Source organism: Planococcus citri, chromosome 2, assembly GCF_950023065.1.
Source record: "Planococcus citri chromosome 2, ihPlaCitr1.1, whole genome shotgun sequence".
NCBI classification, from domain to species: domain Eukaryota; kingdom Metazoa; phylum Arthropoda; class Insecta; order Hemiptera; family Pseudococcidae; genus Planococcus; species Planococcus citri.
In genome coordinates, this window is record NC_088678.1 from 56,288,816 (window position 1) to 56,305,551 (window position 16,736).

The 16,736-nt window shown below is 33.1% G+C and overlaps 2 protein-coding genes across 5 annotated transcripts; one reads left to right on the forward strand and one right to left on the reverse strand.

Annotated features, from left to right (window-relative positions):
* Positions 1-312: 312 nt before the first annotated feature.
* LOC135836594 (probable cytochrome P450 6a14) lies at positions 313-3,267 on the forward strand. Its single transcript, XM_065351520.1, has 4 exons — positions 313-1,382; positions 2,008-2,232; positions 2,321-2,572; positions 2,732-3,267. The coding sequence occupies exons 1-4, from the start codon at positions 476-478 to the stop codon at positions 2,896-2,898; spliced, it is 1,551 nt and encodes a 516-aa protein (XP_065207592.1). The 5' UTR covers positions 313-475; the 3' UTR covers positions 2,899-3,267.
* Positions 3,268-9,053: 5,786 nt separating this feature from the next.
* Positions 9,054-16,736, reverse strand: LOC135836593 (cytochrome P450 4C1-like). 4 transcript variants are annotated; one of them, XM_065351516.1, is made up of 12 exons: positions 16,339-16,736; positions 14,229-14,332; positions 14,044-14,128; positions 12,898-13,089; positions 12,702-12,771; positions 12,334-12,460; positions 12,167-12,233; positions 11,607-11,713; positions 11,454-11,522; positions 11,130-11,301; positions 10,845-11,024; positions 9,054-10,748 (listed from the first exon to the last, which is right to left on the reverse strand). In XM_065351516.1, exons 1-12 carry the CDS (start codon positions 16,670-16,672, stop codon positions 10,561-10,563), a joined length of 1,695 nt encoding a protein of 564 aa, XP_065207588.1. In that variant the 5' UTR covers positions 16,673-16,736; the 3' UTR covers positions 9,054-10,560. The 4 variants fall into 4 exon arrangements, with proteins under 4 accessions (XP_065207588.1, XP_065207589.1, XP_065207591.1 ...); XM_065351517.1 differs by having other exon boundaries at positions 11,628-11,713; positions 16,339-16,735; XM_065351518.1 differs by having other exon boundaries at positions 10,576-10,748; positions 10,849-11,024; positions 16,339-16,735.

Genomic DNA, 16,736 nt, shown 5'->3' on the forward strand with positions numbered 1-16,736 from the left:
ATTGTATACGCATGATTGAGCATTGAGCTAAACTGACGGTGATACTTTGAGCCGGTATCAGCCTAATTTATATACTTTTGACACCAAGCATAGTGTAGATATACAAATTAGATAGGCAGATGTTTATTTGAGCTGATATTAGGTATAATTAGGTACTCGTAAACAATCATTTTGTAAGTACTTATTTTCGCTTCAACTATTACTTACCGAAGTACGTAACTTGATGAAATGATGATTACAATTTACGTTTATTGCACCATTCGTGAAAATTCTGAAACAATAGAGGGGGTATGAGTATAAATGATAATACTACATCTTACTATCGAATTTGCCACAAATCTCGACTAAAAGTTGATTGCACCTAGTACGTTTAGAAACGAACCAGTCGCGTTATACGTTATCGATGAATTTTTCTTAAATTTTTTTTATTTCGTGTCGGTTAAATACTCGTACGAGTATAATAATTTTTTCCAACATGTTTTTCAATTTAAATACCATTAGCCTTGTAGGCATTGTAATCGCGTTATTTTGGTATTTTAGCAGATCCACCTTCAATTACTGGAAAAAATTAAAAATACCCTATAAAAAACCGGTGGCATTTTTCGGTAACGCGTACGATTTCGCATTATTCAAAGCGTCATTTCACGATAACCTTCATTCAATTTACAACCATTTCCCCGATGACCCATTCGGAGGATTTTTCGAGATGCGTTCGCCAGTTCTACTGCTCAAAGATCCTACCATCGTAACGCACGTGCTGATAAAAGATTTTAAATCGTTTGTAAATCGCGGATTCACTTTCACGGTACCGGATAAAGAACTGAATCCATTTTCCGGCCACTTATTTTTGTCCGATGGAGACCGATGGCGTGCTCTGAGGAGTAAAATGAGCCCAGTGTTCACTTCGGGTAAATTAAAATACATGTACGAGCAAATTTTTCAATGTGTCGGTGTCCTCAATCAATTCGTGGAGAGAAATTTGAAGAACGATTCGTGCGATGTGGACGTGAAAGAGTTATTCGAACGGTTTACTATTGATGTGATTGGAACGTGCGCTTTTGGTCTGGAATGTAATTCGTTGAAAGATTCTAACGCCGAATTTCAAGCTATGGGTGTTAAAATTTTCAAACCAACCTTTGCGAATGCCATTCGTGTTCTATTTAGTGCCTTTAGTCCGAAATTAATTGTGTTTTTCAAGATTGCCGATGTGAAAAAAGAAATAACCGAGTTCTTCCTTAACGTTATCCTTAGCTCGGTTACGTATCGTCGGAAAAACAACGTTGAAAGGAATGACTTCTTGCAATTGTTGATGGAGTTGCAGAACACCAGTTCGGATCCGAAATATAGCGTTGGTGTTCGAAACAGTAGTGTATTGAAGGGTGGTAAGTACCTACTTTTAATCACATGGCAAGGTAAATAACTTTAAAGATAGGATAGGTACCTACATATGGTACCTACATATTTTAATATGTAGGTTGAGAAAATCTCGTCTCAGAGATGGAAAAGTCGGTCAAATCTCTTAGTTCCAGGTACATATATTTGTTTTATTTTTTCAATTCTTGGTAAAATTCTCTTCAATTTTTAAATTCTATGAACTTTACCACCCTTTTCCACTTTTGTTCATTTTCATTTATTATACCAATTTATTTACCTTTTTCAATTTTATAAAATAGGTAATCTGAAATTTTTACTTTTAACCGTCCAATAGATTTTTTGAAATGAATCGAAAAAATACCTAAATCCGAATAAGCTCAAGCAAAAGTCACATCAAAATCACGAACAAAAAATTTCCCACTTTGTGTAAGGCAATTTTGAAAATTAAACGTTGCTTGACAAAAAAAAAGATCAACATTTTGAACGGATAGATAAGCTTTTGGAAGTGTTGCAACTCTCTAACCTACTGTTCTGGTGCCTGATAAATTATTCATCTGTTTTATATGGATACAGTATAAGTGTAAGTGTAAAAGCTCGGAGTAAAATTAATCGTAAATTTAATTCTCATTACAGAGGAATTCGACGAAATAGACGTGGCAGCAAATGCTTTCCTCTTTTTTGCGGCCGGATTTGAAACGACCGCTTCGACGTTAAGTTTTTGCCTGTACGAGCTCGCCATTAACCAAGATATTCAAGAAAAATTGAGGCAAGAAGTGGAAACTGTGAAAACGCAATGCGGCGGAAAGTTGACCGCTGAATGTTTGAAAGATTTCAATTACATGGATATGGTTTTAGCAGGTAGAACTAAACGGTCGACGTAGCCGACGCTAATGTTCTTTAATAATGCTCCAAGTATTCGTCACTCTTAATTAAATCTTTTCATTAGAAACTTTACGAAAATATCCGCCTTTACCGGTGCTGCATCGAGAAAGCGTCGAAGATTACGTCATCCCTGATACGAAAATCAGACTTCCAGCTCGTACCAAAATACAAATACCGGTGTATTCGATTCATCACGATTGGAAATATTATCCGAATCCGGAAAAATTTGATCCGGAAAGATTTAACGCCGAGAATAAACTCAGTAGAATGAATGGAACTTATATTCCTTTCGGAGATGGACCCAGATATTGTATCGGTGAGTGATTTAACTCGATTAATTAATTAGGTACCCACATACCTACCCACTTCAGTACAGTATCTACTTATTGTTATTTTAGTTCCTATTTTTTCAAATAGGTACCTATGTACTCTTCTAATTTGAATCGCTTTACGTAATTTTGTATCAATTTTTCAGGTAAACGTTTTGCTTATATGGAAATGAAAGCTGCCTTAGCTGATATTATGACCAAATATGAATTTTCTCCGTGTAATAAAACCCAGATTCCTCTTTCCTACAAGCACGGGTCCATTTTAATGTCGCCTAAAAATGGAATTTGGCTTAATATTTCAAAAATCAAGTAAAAATGAGATATTTGTAATGCTCAATTCTTTACTTATTTATTCCTGTTCTTAATAACATAATCCTAAATCTACACAGATAGCCTATTACCTATTATGTATTATATTATGTTCTTGAAGCCGGTGATTATTTGTAAAATATTTTTATGTTACCTAGATCTAAGTATAAATTTATCTGCAGTAAATCCAGCCTATAATGAGTTTTTAATGAATGAAAAAAGTATCCATTCGTTGTGATTTAATTTAATTTTGTAAAAATCGTATGTCTTTATACTTATAGTAAATACTTACTTAATTTTTAAAATTTGTATTTGCGTCTTTTCAAATTCTCGGTGTAAAAAAACCATGCCGATAAATAATTATTTTCACGTTCGTCAGCGTTTAATTTCGCAGTTCACATTTAATTATCTCGCTCAACGTACAAGACAACATGATATTTTTTCAGTTTTTTAATAACTGAATGGCACGCATTACTAAACAATAAAATTGGCGCTTTGGAGTAGGATTCTTAAGAATAAATACTATTGCTAGATTTTTAATAATAGATACCTCGTATGACTAAAATTGGTACCTATTTTTTGAATTTAATAATCGAGTAAAAAATGAGAACCTGTAATTGTGAAAGTTTACAAAATATTCCAGGTATTTGGGTGTTCAAATTTATTTTCACACAATGCAGCATTATTTTACAGGTAGTAGGTATGCATAAATATTTATTATTTGGGTGAATATACTTACCACCTAATTATCATATCGTTACACAGATTTGAAATATCGGGTAAATTACTGATATTGATATAATATGTGTAACAACTAGTTTAAGTAAGTATATCTTGACGTCATAGAAAATAATTACCTACCTGTACCTACCAATGCAACGGATTATCTGGCTGGTTGTTCATCTCTTTTCTCAAGTCATTGGTTAAAAATTTCAACAGACAACTCGTGCTATAGGTACCTAATTCTGCGAGAACAATATTATAATCCATGAAGTTCTAATTAGTGATTCAGCTTTACTTAATAGTTTAATGAGTACCTATGATGCAACCAGTTTCAAATTTTTTGAACTTTCTATTCGAGTTTTTTCATTTCATCTGCATTGATCATTTTTTAAATTAAAATTTCAAATTGCTATAGTTAAATCACATTAAAAAAACACAGGCTTGTTAACCGAAAAAAAATTCTGGCCAAGGATACGGTTAAAAATTTAACAAGAAATTCAAAATTTAGGTTTAAGAATTACGCTTAAGGTTATTCATTTTTTAAAGTTACGGTCAAGGTTTAATTGGGTTACGGTTATTGGTTAAGGTGTAGTTTTTGGTGGTAATTTATCCTATTGAGGTTGAAATTTCAGTTAATGGTTAAAATTAAAGTTAAAAATTTGAAATTTTCTAAAACTTTTCTCCGAGTTTGAAATTTTACAATTTTTTATTATAGTCGAGGAGCCTGCATAAGGATCACCTGCACCCCCTGCCGATCCTCTGGGGCAATTTTTTTCTTAAAGGGGGGGGGGTCTTAAGGAACAACTCTAGCCCTTGTCCTAAAAAAAGTGGCCCTATTTACAAAATGGCGGCCACTTTGATTGACAGGTCAGCCGAAATCGCAAATTTTGCGTTCCAAAATAGGACTAGCACGAAATTTTTTAAACGACACAAACGTAGATCGAAAGATCAGGCAAAAATTCATCACCTGTCAAAATTTCAAGTGCTAAAGTGCGTTTTTCGATTTTTGGTGATTTTTTTGAAAATCAAATTTAGGCCAAAAATGAGGGGGAAAAAAATCAAAATTTTACCAAATTGACCAAGAAAGCTGAAATTTGGGGTATACCCTATTTTAGACATGCCAAATCGATTGAAAACTGTTTCAATCCGTTTTGAGCAGTTCTGGAGCCTCCAGCAGATTTTTGAAACTCGAAATTCCCACAAAATTTCATCAAAAATATGGAGATGGAACCCCGAAATTTACTCTGCAAACTAATTTCAATACGCCACGAAGTCAACTGCAGGTGGATTTCAAGTCGTTTTGGAGCCTCCAGCAACCTTTTGAAAATACTGGATCCTCCAGTAGATTTTTGAAACTTGAAACTTCTCCAAAGTTTCATAAAACGGAGATGGAAAACCAAAATTTACTCCGCACTCCAAGTTTGACACCTTCTAAAGACGACTTCAGGTGAGTTCAAGTCATTTCGGAGCCTCCAGCAACTTTTTGAAAATTACAGGAGTCTCCACCAGATTTTTGAAACTTGAAATTCCCACAATATTTTATGAAATGGAGTTGGGAAGCCGAAATTTAATTTGCAAACTAATTTCAATACGCTACGAAGCCAACTGCAGGTGGATTTCAAGTTGTTTTGGAGCGACCAGTGACTTTTTGAAAATTACTGGAGCCTCGAGGCTCCCAGTAGAATTTTTAAACTTTATATCTCCAAAAATTTCATCAAACGGAGATGGAGAGCGGAAATTCATTCTGCAAACTAATTTCAATACGGTACGCTACGAAGTCGACTGCTGGTGGATTTCAAGTCGTTTTGGAGCCTCCAGCGACTTTTTGAAAGATTGTTTGGCGTTTTTTGGAAAATTGAAATTTAAAAAGTAGCTAGAAGCTTCAAAACTATTTGAAACCACCATGTAGTCGACTTCATGTCGTATTGAAATTTATAGTTTGCGAAGTAAATTTCGGCTTTCCATTTCCATTTGATGAAATTTTGGAGAAATTTCAAGTTTCAAAAATCTACTGGAGGCTCCAGTGTTTTCAAAAGGTTGCTGGAGGCTCCAAAACGACTTGAAAGCCACCTGCAGTTGACTTTGTAGCGTATTGAAATTAGTTTGCAGAGTAAATTTCGGCTTTCCATCTCCGCATTTGATGAAATTTTGTGGGAATTTTTGAGTTTCAAAAATCTGCTGGAGGCTCCAGAACTGCTCAAAACAGGTTGAAACAGCTTATCATCGATTTTGCATGTTGAAAATAGGGTTCATCCCAAATTTCAGCTTTCTTGGTCAATTTGGTAAAATTTTGATTTTTCCCCTCATTTTTGGGCTAAATTTGATTTTCAAAAATTCACCAAAAATCAAAAAACGCACTTTAGCACTTGAAATTTTGAAAAGTGATGAATTTTTGCCTGATATTTCGATCTACGTTTAATTGTACCGTTCTACCGTTGAAAAAATGTCGTGCAAGTCCTATTTTGGAACCCAAAATCTGCGATTTCAGCTGACCTGTCAATCAAAACGGCCGCCATTTTGTAAGTGGGACCAATTTTTTTTTTGAGGACAAGGACTAGAAATATTCCTCAGGACCCTCCCTTTAAGAAAAAAGTTGCCCTGGAGGATCGGCAGGGGGTGCAGGTCATACTTATGCGCCCCCCCCCCACTATTAGGTATTCTAAAATGATACCAAATACATTCAACTTACATTTGAAGTCTAAAAATTGAAACACTAGTGAAATTTAAATTCAAAATTCAACAATCTTTTTAAGAAGCAATTCTTTGTTACCTTGTATCATTAAAATATCATTTAAGATCGAGGTTTAATCATAGTTTAAGGATCCAAGTACCTATGATGCAACCAGTTTCAACTTTTTTGAACTTTCTATTCACGTTTTTTTTATTTTATCTTTTGATCATTTTTTAGATTAAAATTTCAAATCACATTGAAAAAAACCACATACAGTGGAACCGCGATAAGTGCAACCTCAATAAGTGAAAATTCACGTTAAGTGCAACCAAAATTAATCCCCGGTCCCTACAGTCGATTTACCATGTAAATTCACCTCCATAACTGCAACAGTACCTCGATAAGTGCAATGAATTTGGCGAATTTTTAGTGAAAATCATTCAAACCAATGTAAAAATTTGAAAAATACAGGTAAAAAAAGTAGAAAATATCCAAAAAATCCTCCAAGATTTACTTTGAAATGATAAAATGTCCAAAAAAAATTATGTAAAATTGGAAAACCGGTAGAGTTGGCATAAAATGGATGTAGGTAACGTAAAATCAAATGAAAAATCATCAAAATTGAGTTTAAAAAATTAGGCACTTGTCACGTAATTTATTCACTTTGATAAGTGCAAATTGCAAAAAAATAACCTTGCTTAGTGCAAACCTTTTTAAGTAAACAACTCAATAAGTGCACTAATTTTTCCGGTCCCTTGAGTTTGCACTTATCGCGGTTTCACTGTATTAAAATGGTTACTGTTATGGTTTATTTTGATCTCAATAAACATGTTACAGTTAGTTACAGTTAGTGATATGTACTTCCATAAATAATTTTTTTGGTGGAAGATTGACGGATTGCAAAAATTACAATTTCTAATATACTTTATATAGGTAGCATTTTTTCACCATGTAAAATTTGTTTACAAAAGACTAGGTAATGCTGTATTTGTTAGACATTTAATTCATCACAATAACAAAAATTTCGGCCATAAAACCTGTGTATTTGAAATACCTCTTCTTGATTCATATATCTTGAAAACAGACAATTCAACCAACGCTTTCCACACCTGAAGAACTAAAAGTGGTAATTCAAAGTTTACATAACATTTTAAAATGCGTACAGCCTTAAAAGATGCGCCTTGCGCAGCAACTAAGTATTAAGACCAAAGGTTTCATAAACAAAAAAAAAGCTAGTGAAAGCCCCAAGATGAAAATTCACTTTACCTTGATGCTATTTGTCATACAAGCACCTATTTTTGTGCTGAAAATATGTACGTATTCGTAGTTAACGAAGTGTACTTTTTAGGGTATCTCTTGAAATGAATTAAATCCTTATTTTATTGTCACCGTGAGTGGTTTCAAAGTCAAAAGTATTACTTGTGCCATTTTGGATTTTTATTTTTAATTTATATAATAACTAAACCATGTAATGGAAACGTGTTAATGGTGCTCTCGTATAACTTTGAACTTTCGTCTAAACTTGCCTCTTGCCTACGTACTTTTCAGACTTCTTTTACTTCGCGTAAAGTCTTTTGATTTCGTCCTTCACTTGACTTTATTTTTCAATCTATTTCGAGTTCACTCGATAAAGACATAAAAAAGAGCAGAAAGAGAACCATACAAAATAAAAGCCAAAAGGAAAAACACGAATAAATATTGTGTAATTTGCGAAACAACAACGAAAAGAAAAAATTCAATCGCGATTTTATGCTAATCGTGGGCTGAATATTTTAGGCAGAGAATTCATCAAAAAGTACTCATTTTCATGCTTTGATATGCATAATTTCGATGGAAAATATTCCTTTTTGTTTTACTACCTGTACCTGCTACCTGTACCTACCTAATATAGTTATTAAGAAAATACAAATCGAAAAGTAGGTGAATTATTTTTACATCGTCTTGAGTTTTTGAGGTTTCGACTAAAAATACTCTTACCTAATCTCATCCCCTTACTCACTCTATAATTTGTATGTAGGTACTATAGGTAGGTAGTCCTTCTCTTCTTTAGGTACTACCTGTGTCTACCCAGCAACTCATACCTATGTTAATTTTTTTCATAATGAAATTAACATTCGCAAACGACAAAAGATAATACCTACATTTTGAGTTTTGTAACATTCGCTTTTATCTGTAACATATTATAAAGGAGCTAATTTTAAAACCACTTTCGCCTTTGCAATTAAACGCAATTTTCCTCTTTTGTTTCCTTCTCATCATTCAACACAAAACCAAATTATAAACTAACCGCTTCCTATTTGGATGATGCTTTATCTTAATACGAACTTTCTAATTTAATTTGTACGTCGGGGGTTGGGAGCTGTTCTAACATTTGCCGTATACATGTTACACAACAAAATGTATGTGAGAAAAGTTCAGGTGAATCATTAAGTAGAGCAAGAGGTGCCGAGTTATGAAGTTTAGTTACCGGTGCTACATATTAACGGTTATAAAGAAGTTTAAGCTTAAAGTTAGCAGGCTGCGAATGTTGTAAACGAGATAAGAGTGGTTTTTGTTGCAGCAAAAATTTCAGATCCTCATGTCTGAGACGTGAGGCGTGATGCTGAGACAATTGTAAATTAATTTACTCTTTGTTTTCGTTTGAGATTATAGGCATATGTACCTAGGTACCTACATATCCCATCTAGAAGTTCGATTTACTGTACAAATAATGTGTAGAGTAATCGTTGCATTAAGAATGAGTAATATAGTGTAATAATATCAGATTTACGCGGTTATAAATATATTTACATATTTTGATGTAACATTAGTACAGATATTTATTTATAAGATGAAGGCGCCGGTACCTAATACCCTAATTAAGCTTATTTAATTTATATCTACATTCTTATATGTTATTGACCATGAATGGTAAATGGTCAAAAGTTATCAGCAGATTGATTACATTGTTAAATTTCAATTATCATCTTGTAAATATTTGGCATTTGCTTCAGAAGGGATAGATAGTTCGTGAGTACCTAGGTATGAAAAATTGAACCACAAGATGCAATGTGATTTTATCAACTAACTTACACCTTAGATTATAATAATTCCCCATCGCAGATGATAGGTTATCAGGAATGACCCTGAATTTTACATTGAAAAATTTAACTAGGTATTTGTATGCTTTTTAGTACTTTTAGGTGCAATAATTGCGCAATACTATTCATTTGTTTATGTTTACAGCATTTCAAAAGGTACCTATTACCAAAAATTTCACCAGTTGGTGTCATTTAAGAATAGTAATGTATAATTACATCCAAAATCAAATCTGAATGAAATGTTGAATAAAACATGTGATTGGGCAGCTAGAATTCTCAAAATCATTTTTCATTTTATACTTAACTAAGTATGTACTTACGTTTTGAAATTCTTCTCGACATTTGTGAGGAAAAGTGCAAGTAAGTACCTACTTCTTCAGTTAAAATTTATCAAAAAAAAAAAAAAACTAAAATCTCAAAACGTATTGTTGAGCAGCTAAAACTCTGGAAAGCTTCTATTCAGGTCACATTGTATCATCGTTTTGAGGCTCACTCTCGACATGACTGAAATAAGTGCATTTTTTAGGAACAAACTTTAAAAAATATGACCTAAAAACCTGAAAATGTGTGAGTGGGCAGCTGCAACTTTGAGATTTGCAATCATATTTCAGCTTTAATCGCATTTTGAGACCCACGGTTGACATGCGTGAGAGAAAGTGTATTTTTTAGGCCCCTATATTTTTTGGAAAAATACCTCTTCACTCAAGAAGACTAATTTCAACCGTTCTTCCACCTGAGTTTATAATTTTGGTTAGCGGAATAAGTATCAAAATTGTGAAATTGCAAGAACGTTTCAAAGTAATTTTCGACCAACATAAGAAAAAATATGAAAAATAGAAGTTTTTGAAACGACATGACACGAGGAACGATTTCACAAATGTCGTTCTGCAGAAAATTGAAGAGTTGCTGGAGGCTCTAGAAAGTTGAAATAAAACTTTTAACTACTAGGTAGGTATTCAGATTGATTCGTTTTTTTTTTAATGGAACGGAAATTTTAAAAAATTGAAAATTTGCTACACTTACCTTATGTAGGTAGAGGTACTTACTTAATGTGTTAAGTAAAATGTTCTTTTTTTTTTTAATTGTTATTTTTTACAATGTGAGAGAATTTTATACAAGCTGCATTATAATTACCTAGGTACTAGTTAAACATTCCTAGCTTGGATAATACCTACTTGTCAACCCTTCGTTATTAAAATAATGACGATGTTAATGACTCGCCATGCCTGTAATCTAATTTAACGTAATAACCTGTTGAGCTTCTCAATAAAATGTCGATGGATAATTCAATATCTTCCATTTTAATATCGGTGGTTATTTTGAAATTTCGTATCATAGTTGAGAGTTGCGCCTTCATCGACACCATCGCATATTTTTGACCTGCAGAATAATTTTACGATAATATCCATTCGTTTAAAAAAAAAAAAAAAAAAAAAAAAAGGTAGGTCTACCAGATTTTGACTCATGAAAAATTACCTACGCATCCTCTAGGTCCTGCACCAAACGGTACGAAACTCGCTTTATGTCGATTAGCAACTTTATCAGGATCAAAGTTACTGGGATCCCAAATTTCAGGATTGGGGTATATTTCAGGATTCAAGTGAATTGCGAGACCAAAAAGTGCGATGTTGCATCCTGATGGGATTATCTTTCCATCTAAAATTATCGTCATGAAATTATTAAATGAATGATCGGTGATCACAAATTTAAAAAACAGCTCGTTGGTTCGATAAAAGTGTAAACGTTACGAAGAGAGCTTACCACTGATCGGTATGTCTTCTTGCGTATGACGCAGTCCAAGTGGCACTACTGTAAATCTTCGAAGGGTTTCTTTGATGCATTGCTCCAGATATGATAATTTTGAAAGATCTTCGAGATTCGGTAAACGATTCTCATCACCAAATACCGAGTGAATTTCTTCGTAAACTCTTTTCTAAAAGGTGATATATAAATTGATTACCTATCAGGTGTTTAGTTCAATTTTATTTATTTTGAATTGAACACAATCACTTTTAGCATTAAATATTGGTCTTTAAATTATTTAGGTAGGTACTTATTCTGAGTACCTACTTATTTGAAACTTACTTGAACGTCTTGTCTCATTCCCAGCATCAGCATACAAAAGCAAATGGTCACAGCAGTAGTTTCACTTCCCTGTAGAACAGAAACTATGTCTAATTATTGAACTTTTATTTGTACAGACATTATTTTGATAAAATAGAAGCGGTATTTATTTACTGCAAACATCATAGTATTCACTTCATCCGTAAGCTCTTTATCCGTGAAATTGGTGTTTGCGTCATGGTAATTTAATAAAATATCTATAAAGTTTTGCATTGTCTTTTCTAAAATAGGAAACAAACCAGACCGAGATTAGTGCATAATATACATACATAGGTAGGTAATTAATTATTTTCAAAACTAGTGTACTGTTACTCCTTCAAATTTTCAAGATAGGCAACTTATTTGTCATGAAACAAAAATAATTCAGGTAGGGAGTAGGGACCTAGTTGATTATTTTGTGAATTGAAAAAAAATTGCCATTCGCTTTAAAATCTACCAATCAGATGCACTTTAAAATTCGCCGAAGATGTACCTATCAAGAAAACGTTTGAATCATTCAAATGATGACCATTGAGTCTTACTTCAGCAAGAAGAGTAAAAAATGGCATCGACTGGCCAACAATCTTCAAAATTGGAGAGGAAAATCAGACATTTGCAAATTTTCAAGCTAGATTGAGGTATCTATTCAATTTTTAAGATTTTATTTGAAAGTGTACCTATTGCTTGATGCTTACCTTGTCCTGTGCGAACATAGCCTTCAGTTTTCATTTTTTCAAATTGTTCGCGTCGTTTTTTCACCACCTAAAAATGATAAGTAAGTACATCGAAATTTATTTTGAAATTGAAGTTTTTTCGTAAGTACAACAAGTTTGCTTGTATTTAAACAAAATATAAAATTTACTTTCAAAGGTAATTCTCGTACGGTATCAAATATTTTTCCGAATCCCAATAAGTATCGATAAGCTTTGAAAGTGATTGAAGGCATTAACCAAGGTTTATAGATTCTTAAACTCACTAATTTTGATGATCTGAAAAGTACAAATAGGTACATTAATTTAAATCTTGTAATAGAATGATGTTTTTTTTTCTAGGGGGAGGGGAGAATGAAAAACTACGATGCCTAAAGAAAGAAATTGCTGCAATATATTTAATTTCTAATTTAAAGAATAATTTTATATTCGTTAGAAATACCCTTGAACGTAATTTTCTGAAATTTTGTTTGTATACTTGAGAAAAGTTTGAATTAAGTTAATAGTATGTGATCTTTACTTTATTAAATCTTCTCCATATTTCATCACCTCCGCCGAGTCATCAGCATCCGTGTAACCCATCGTAGTCTCTGTATATAGATCCAACAAATAGTACGTTAAATTGATGTGAATTATTATCATAACTCAATGAATAGGTAAAATATTTATTATCACTGGTACTACCTCCATAAATGAGGTACGAGTATTTTACTTACCACAAATCGTCATTATAGAATTTTCCGAGATATAAGGCCATAAATCAAATTGCTTTTTGGTGCCGACTTCTTTTTTCAATTGGTTGATCAAGGTGACACATTTCTCGTTGAATATTTGTAAGAAATTATGATATAGCATGGTTGGATTGAGAGCTGGATTTATAATACGACGATTTCTTTTCCATCTATTTACTGTAGGGAAATTAGGTTTCTAATTAGAAATTTTATAATCGTTAATAGTTCTTCTTCTTATTACTTTGGAAATGCTTTTGGGATTACAAAGGAATATTCATAGAAAAAAATAAAGGTTCTTTGATTTTGCTCAAATTTTGATATGTTGTGTAGGTACCTAATTCGAGTCAAAGACCCACGTCATATAAAATTTCACTCCTATAGATGTTTTCGGAGGGGAGCTAGTTCTCCCTCCCCCAAAAAGTAAAGTCATTTTCGAAAAAAAAAATTCAAATTTTTAAGGCTGAAAACCAAAATTTGAAAGATTGGCACTAACCGTCCCAAGTGCGATTGAAGATGCTGAGTCGAATGGCGTAATTACTAATCAGTTTTTTAAAATTAAACGCCTCCTCCGCATTTTTTATTCAGCTCATGAAAACGGGTTTTTGAGTTTTGAGCGAAAACCAAACCACTTTGGAAAAATGTATGTCGAACAAAAGTTGTAGAGAATTGAATTCAAAGTCGACTTTGTGTCTCAGATTTTCGCTGGAACCAACTGTACACTCCACAATCACTCGTCTTCACTTTCTCATTCAATCAGCAATGTTGGTACTTATAGTCTTTCAATGCCATGGTCACACAAATTTACATCTGTTGGTTTAAAAACATGAAGTCATTGAAAAATTAAAGTAATACTACTTACCCATAGGTACTACTCTCTGTCTCCCATTCAGTTCCATTAAAAAAAAAATTAAATTGTGCTTACGATTAAATAAAGACTTAAGCCTACACGAAAACGAAATGATGTACGTACCATCGTGTTAGAAACGTATAAGGCAACATTACTTAGGTAATTACATCCATGTCTTTATTCAGTACCTATCACTAACAACTAGATGTACCTATGTATCTATCTCTACCTCATTAGTATATATATATATAAAAAAAACAACGTTGGTTGATTAAATAATTCACCTTCAGAAGTGATAAGTCCATCGCCTAACATATCTGCAACGAATTTGTAACTGTTGTCTTTCTCCAAAGTTTTAAAAGCTACCGTCTATAAAAAGAAATATATGTACGTGTAGATATGACATGCGTTCTTCAAACTCTGTTTACAGACATGATATTAAAAGTAGACATGACTATGACTCAATTACTTGATAGTCTTCTGGAGTCGAAATGATGATGTACGGTTTGTGAACTAGCCATACTCTTGGATTTTTATACGTATTCGCAAGTGCGATTCCATTTTTCAAAACAACTGAAAAAATTTCTCGAGCAGTTAAGTAGGTATTTTTTTGCAACAAATCACGGCCGACGAATAGCAGAATAATTCTTTTAGTTAGGTATTTCACCTTAAGTATTTACTAATTTAAATTATTGGAGGTCACATGAGTTGGAATATCAATAAATCGGAGCAACGTTGAGTGAAAAATTCATTTTTTTTTTTTTCGAAATCGGCAATAATGGTCAAAGAATTGACACCCCTGAATGCAAAACTATTTCCCTCTTCTAGAATATTTCATACTGTACCACATCAAAAGATATTATTCCTGAAACTTGGGAATCGTTTTAGAATGCAGCGGAGCCAATTTTTTGGTCATTATGGCCATTTTTTAAAAAATGGGAGAAACAGCCAAAATCTTGTATGGCCAGAAACTTTGTTCCGCTGAGTTTCAAAATGTTTCCCCAGTTTTCAAAATGTCTCGCTAATACGTACCTTACCTTCTAGTTCTTGATGTTTTGATACTGTACATAATAGTTATCCATATTGCGAAATACTGGAGAAGAACACATTTGTGATCTGTCACGAGAAAACCAGGTTAGTGTCCAAAACGTAAATTTTACAGGGCGGGCATTTGAAGTTTTGAATCTATGTGTTCGGCGATCTATGATTCGTAGGTCCTTGAAACTTGGACCACTTTTGGCCACAAGGGGTGCCAACATAACCTGACATTTTTTTTTCAAAATCAGGGTTGCCAAAGGCCGACAATCAAAATTTCCCCAAATCGATTTTTTCGTTTTTTTAAAATTTTGCGCCAAAAATGTCGCGAAAACTACTAAGAATGAATAATTAATATAAAATGAAGTTGTTTATTGAGTTTTTCAATTTTTTCAAAAATTTTGTCCAAGGTGAAAAGAGTTGATTTTTCCAGCTTAAGCCTCATTCAAATGTCAATAAAATGGCACTAATCCTCCAAATGTGGGCCGATTGCCCCAAAAATTTGCATGTTGACTCCCCAGAACATACTTTTCAAGAAAATCACAAAAAAAAATTTTTTCAAACTTTTTTTGTAGTTGCTCTATTTTTTTAACCTTGAATTTAGGGTCAAAAGAATCGTTCGCGAACGTTTTAACCACCACAGGTGGATTCTGCACACTGAGTACTACCAATATCCATAAAAAAAACCAAATCGATTTTTTGGACACTAACCTGGTTTTCTCGTGACAGATCACATTTTCAAAACCCAAATTCACCCTAAAAAAAAGCTATTTACAAATTTTGAATCCTTAGTTGAACCCTAACAGTGGTCTTTGACTTTGATGGCAATGACCAATATGGCCCAGGTCGTTGCAGTATCACGAATACTACCTCCTGGAGAAGGGGATGGAAAGATAGCTGAAAGCTAAAAGCTATAAACAAAACTCAACTGTATTATTGAAAAGCTAAAAAGCTATCCAAAAGCTTTATTTATTCAGATTTCTTTCAGCTTTTTTGCAAATTCATTTGATTCAGTTTCTGTTCGAGTTATTTTTCAATTTTCACATTTTACTTTTCTCCTTTTTCCAGTTTTTTTGTTTTTTTTTTTGTTGTGGTTGTTGGATTTACATTTTCCTTTCAATTCACCTCACTAATAAAGAATTGAAAAGCCGAAAGCTGAAAGCCAAAAGCTGAAGCTAAAGTTTTATAAATTTTTTAGAAGCCAAAAGCTAAAAGGCTAAAAGTTTTATCTCCATCCCTGCCTGGAGATGGACTGTTTTTCCCAAAGGCCAAAACAAGTTGAATTAGGATTTGAAACAAAAAACCCACATTTCTTTCAAAACCACAATTTTTTCGAAAACGCTACCTTTCTGAGTACCAATATTTCCCTTCCACTCTATTTGAGAGATTTTTTTTCTGAATTATTTTCAATTCCAAAGTAAGGTCTCTCACTGACTTTGCTCTAAATCCTCTGGCTTTTTTTTTTTTTTTTTTTTTCGTGATCCACACTCATAAGTGCAGTGTAAGTATAAATTTAAATTTTACAAAATTTGAACAAAACATACCTTTAGGCGATCCTAAAAATTCGTGAGCGTTTCCAATGATTGGGAGCCCTTTAGGTCCATCGAACTGATCGATCATTTTCTCCAAACGTCGGTGCTTGATTTTATAATCAACATAATAATAAATTATGCTTAAAATTGCAGAAAAAAATAAAAACCCGTAAACCTTTTTACTTTGAAAAATAAATACTAAAACACTACTTTGCAAATGATCAAAACTGATAACGTTATCCATGTTTGAAAGAGGTGGAAAAGTGTTTCTTCTCGTAATACGTAACCAAATAACCACTAACCAGCAGTGCCAAAATAAATCCGAATAAGAATGAAGTAAGTACATTTATATTGCGTTGTTTTACACAAATTATTATTGCCGCGTATCCGGGGTGTTGTAGACGATCGTC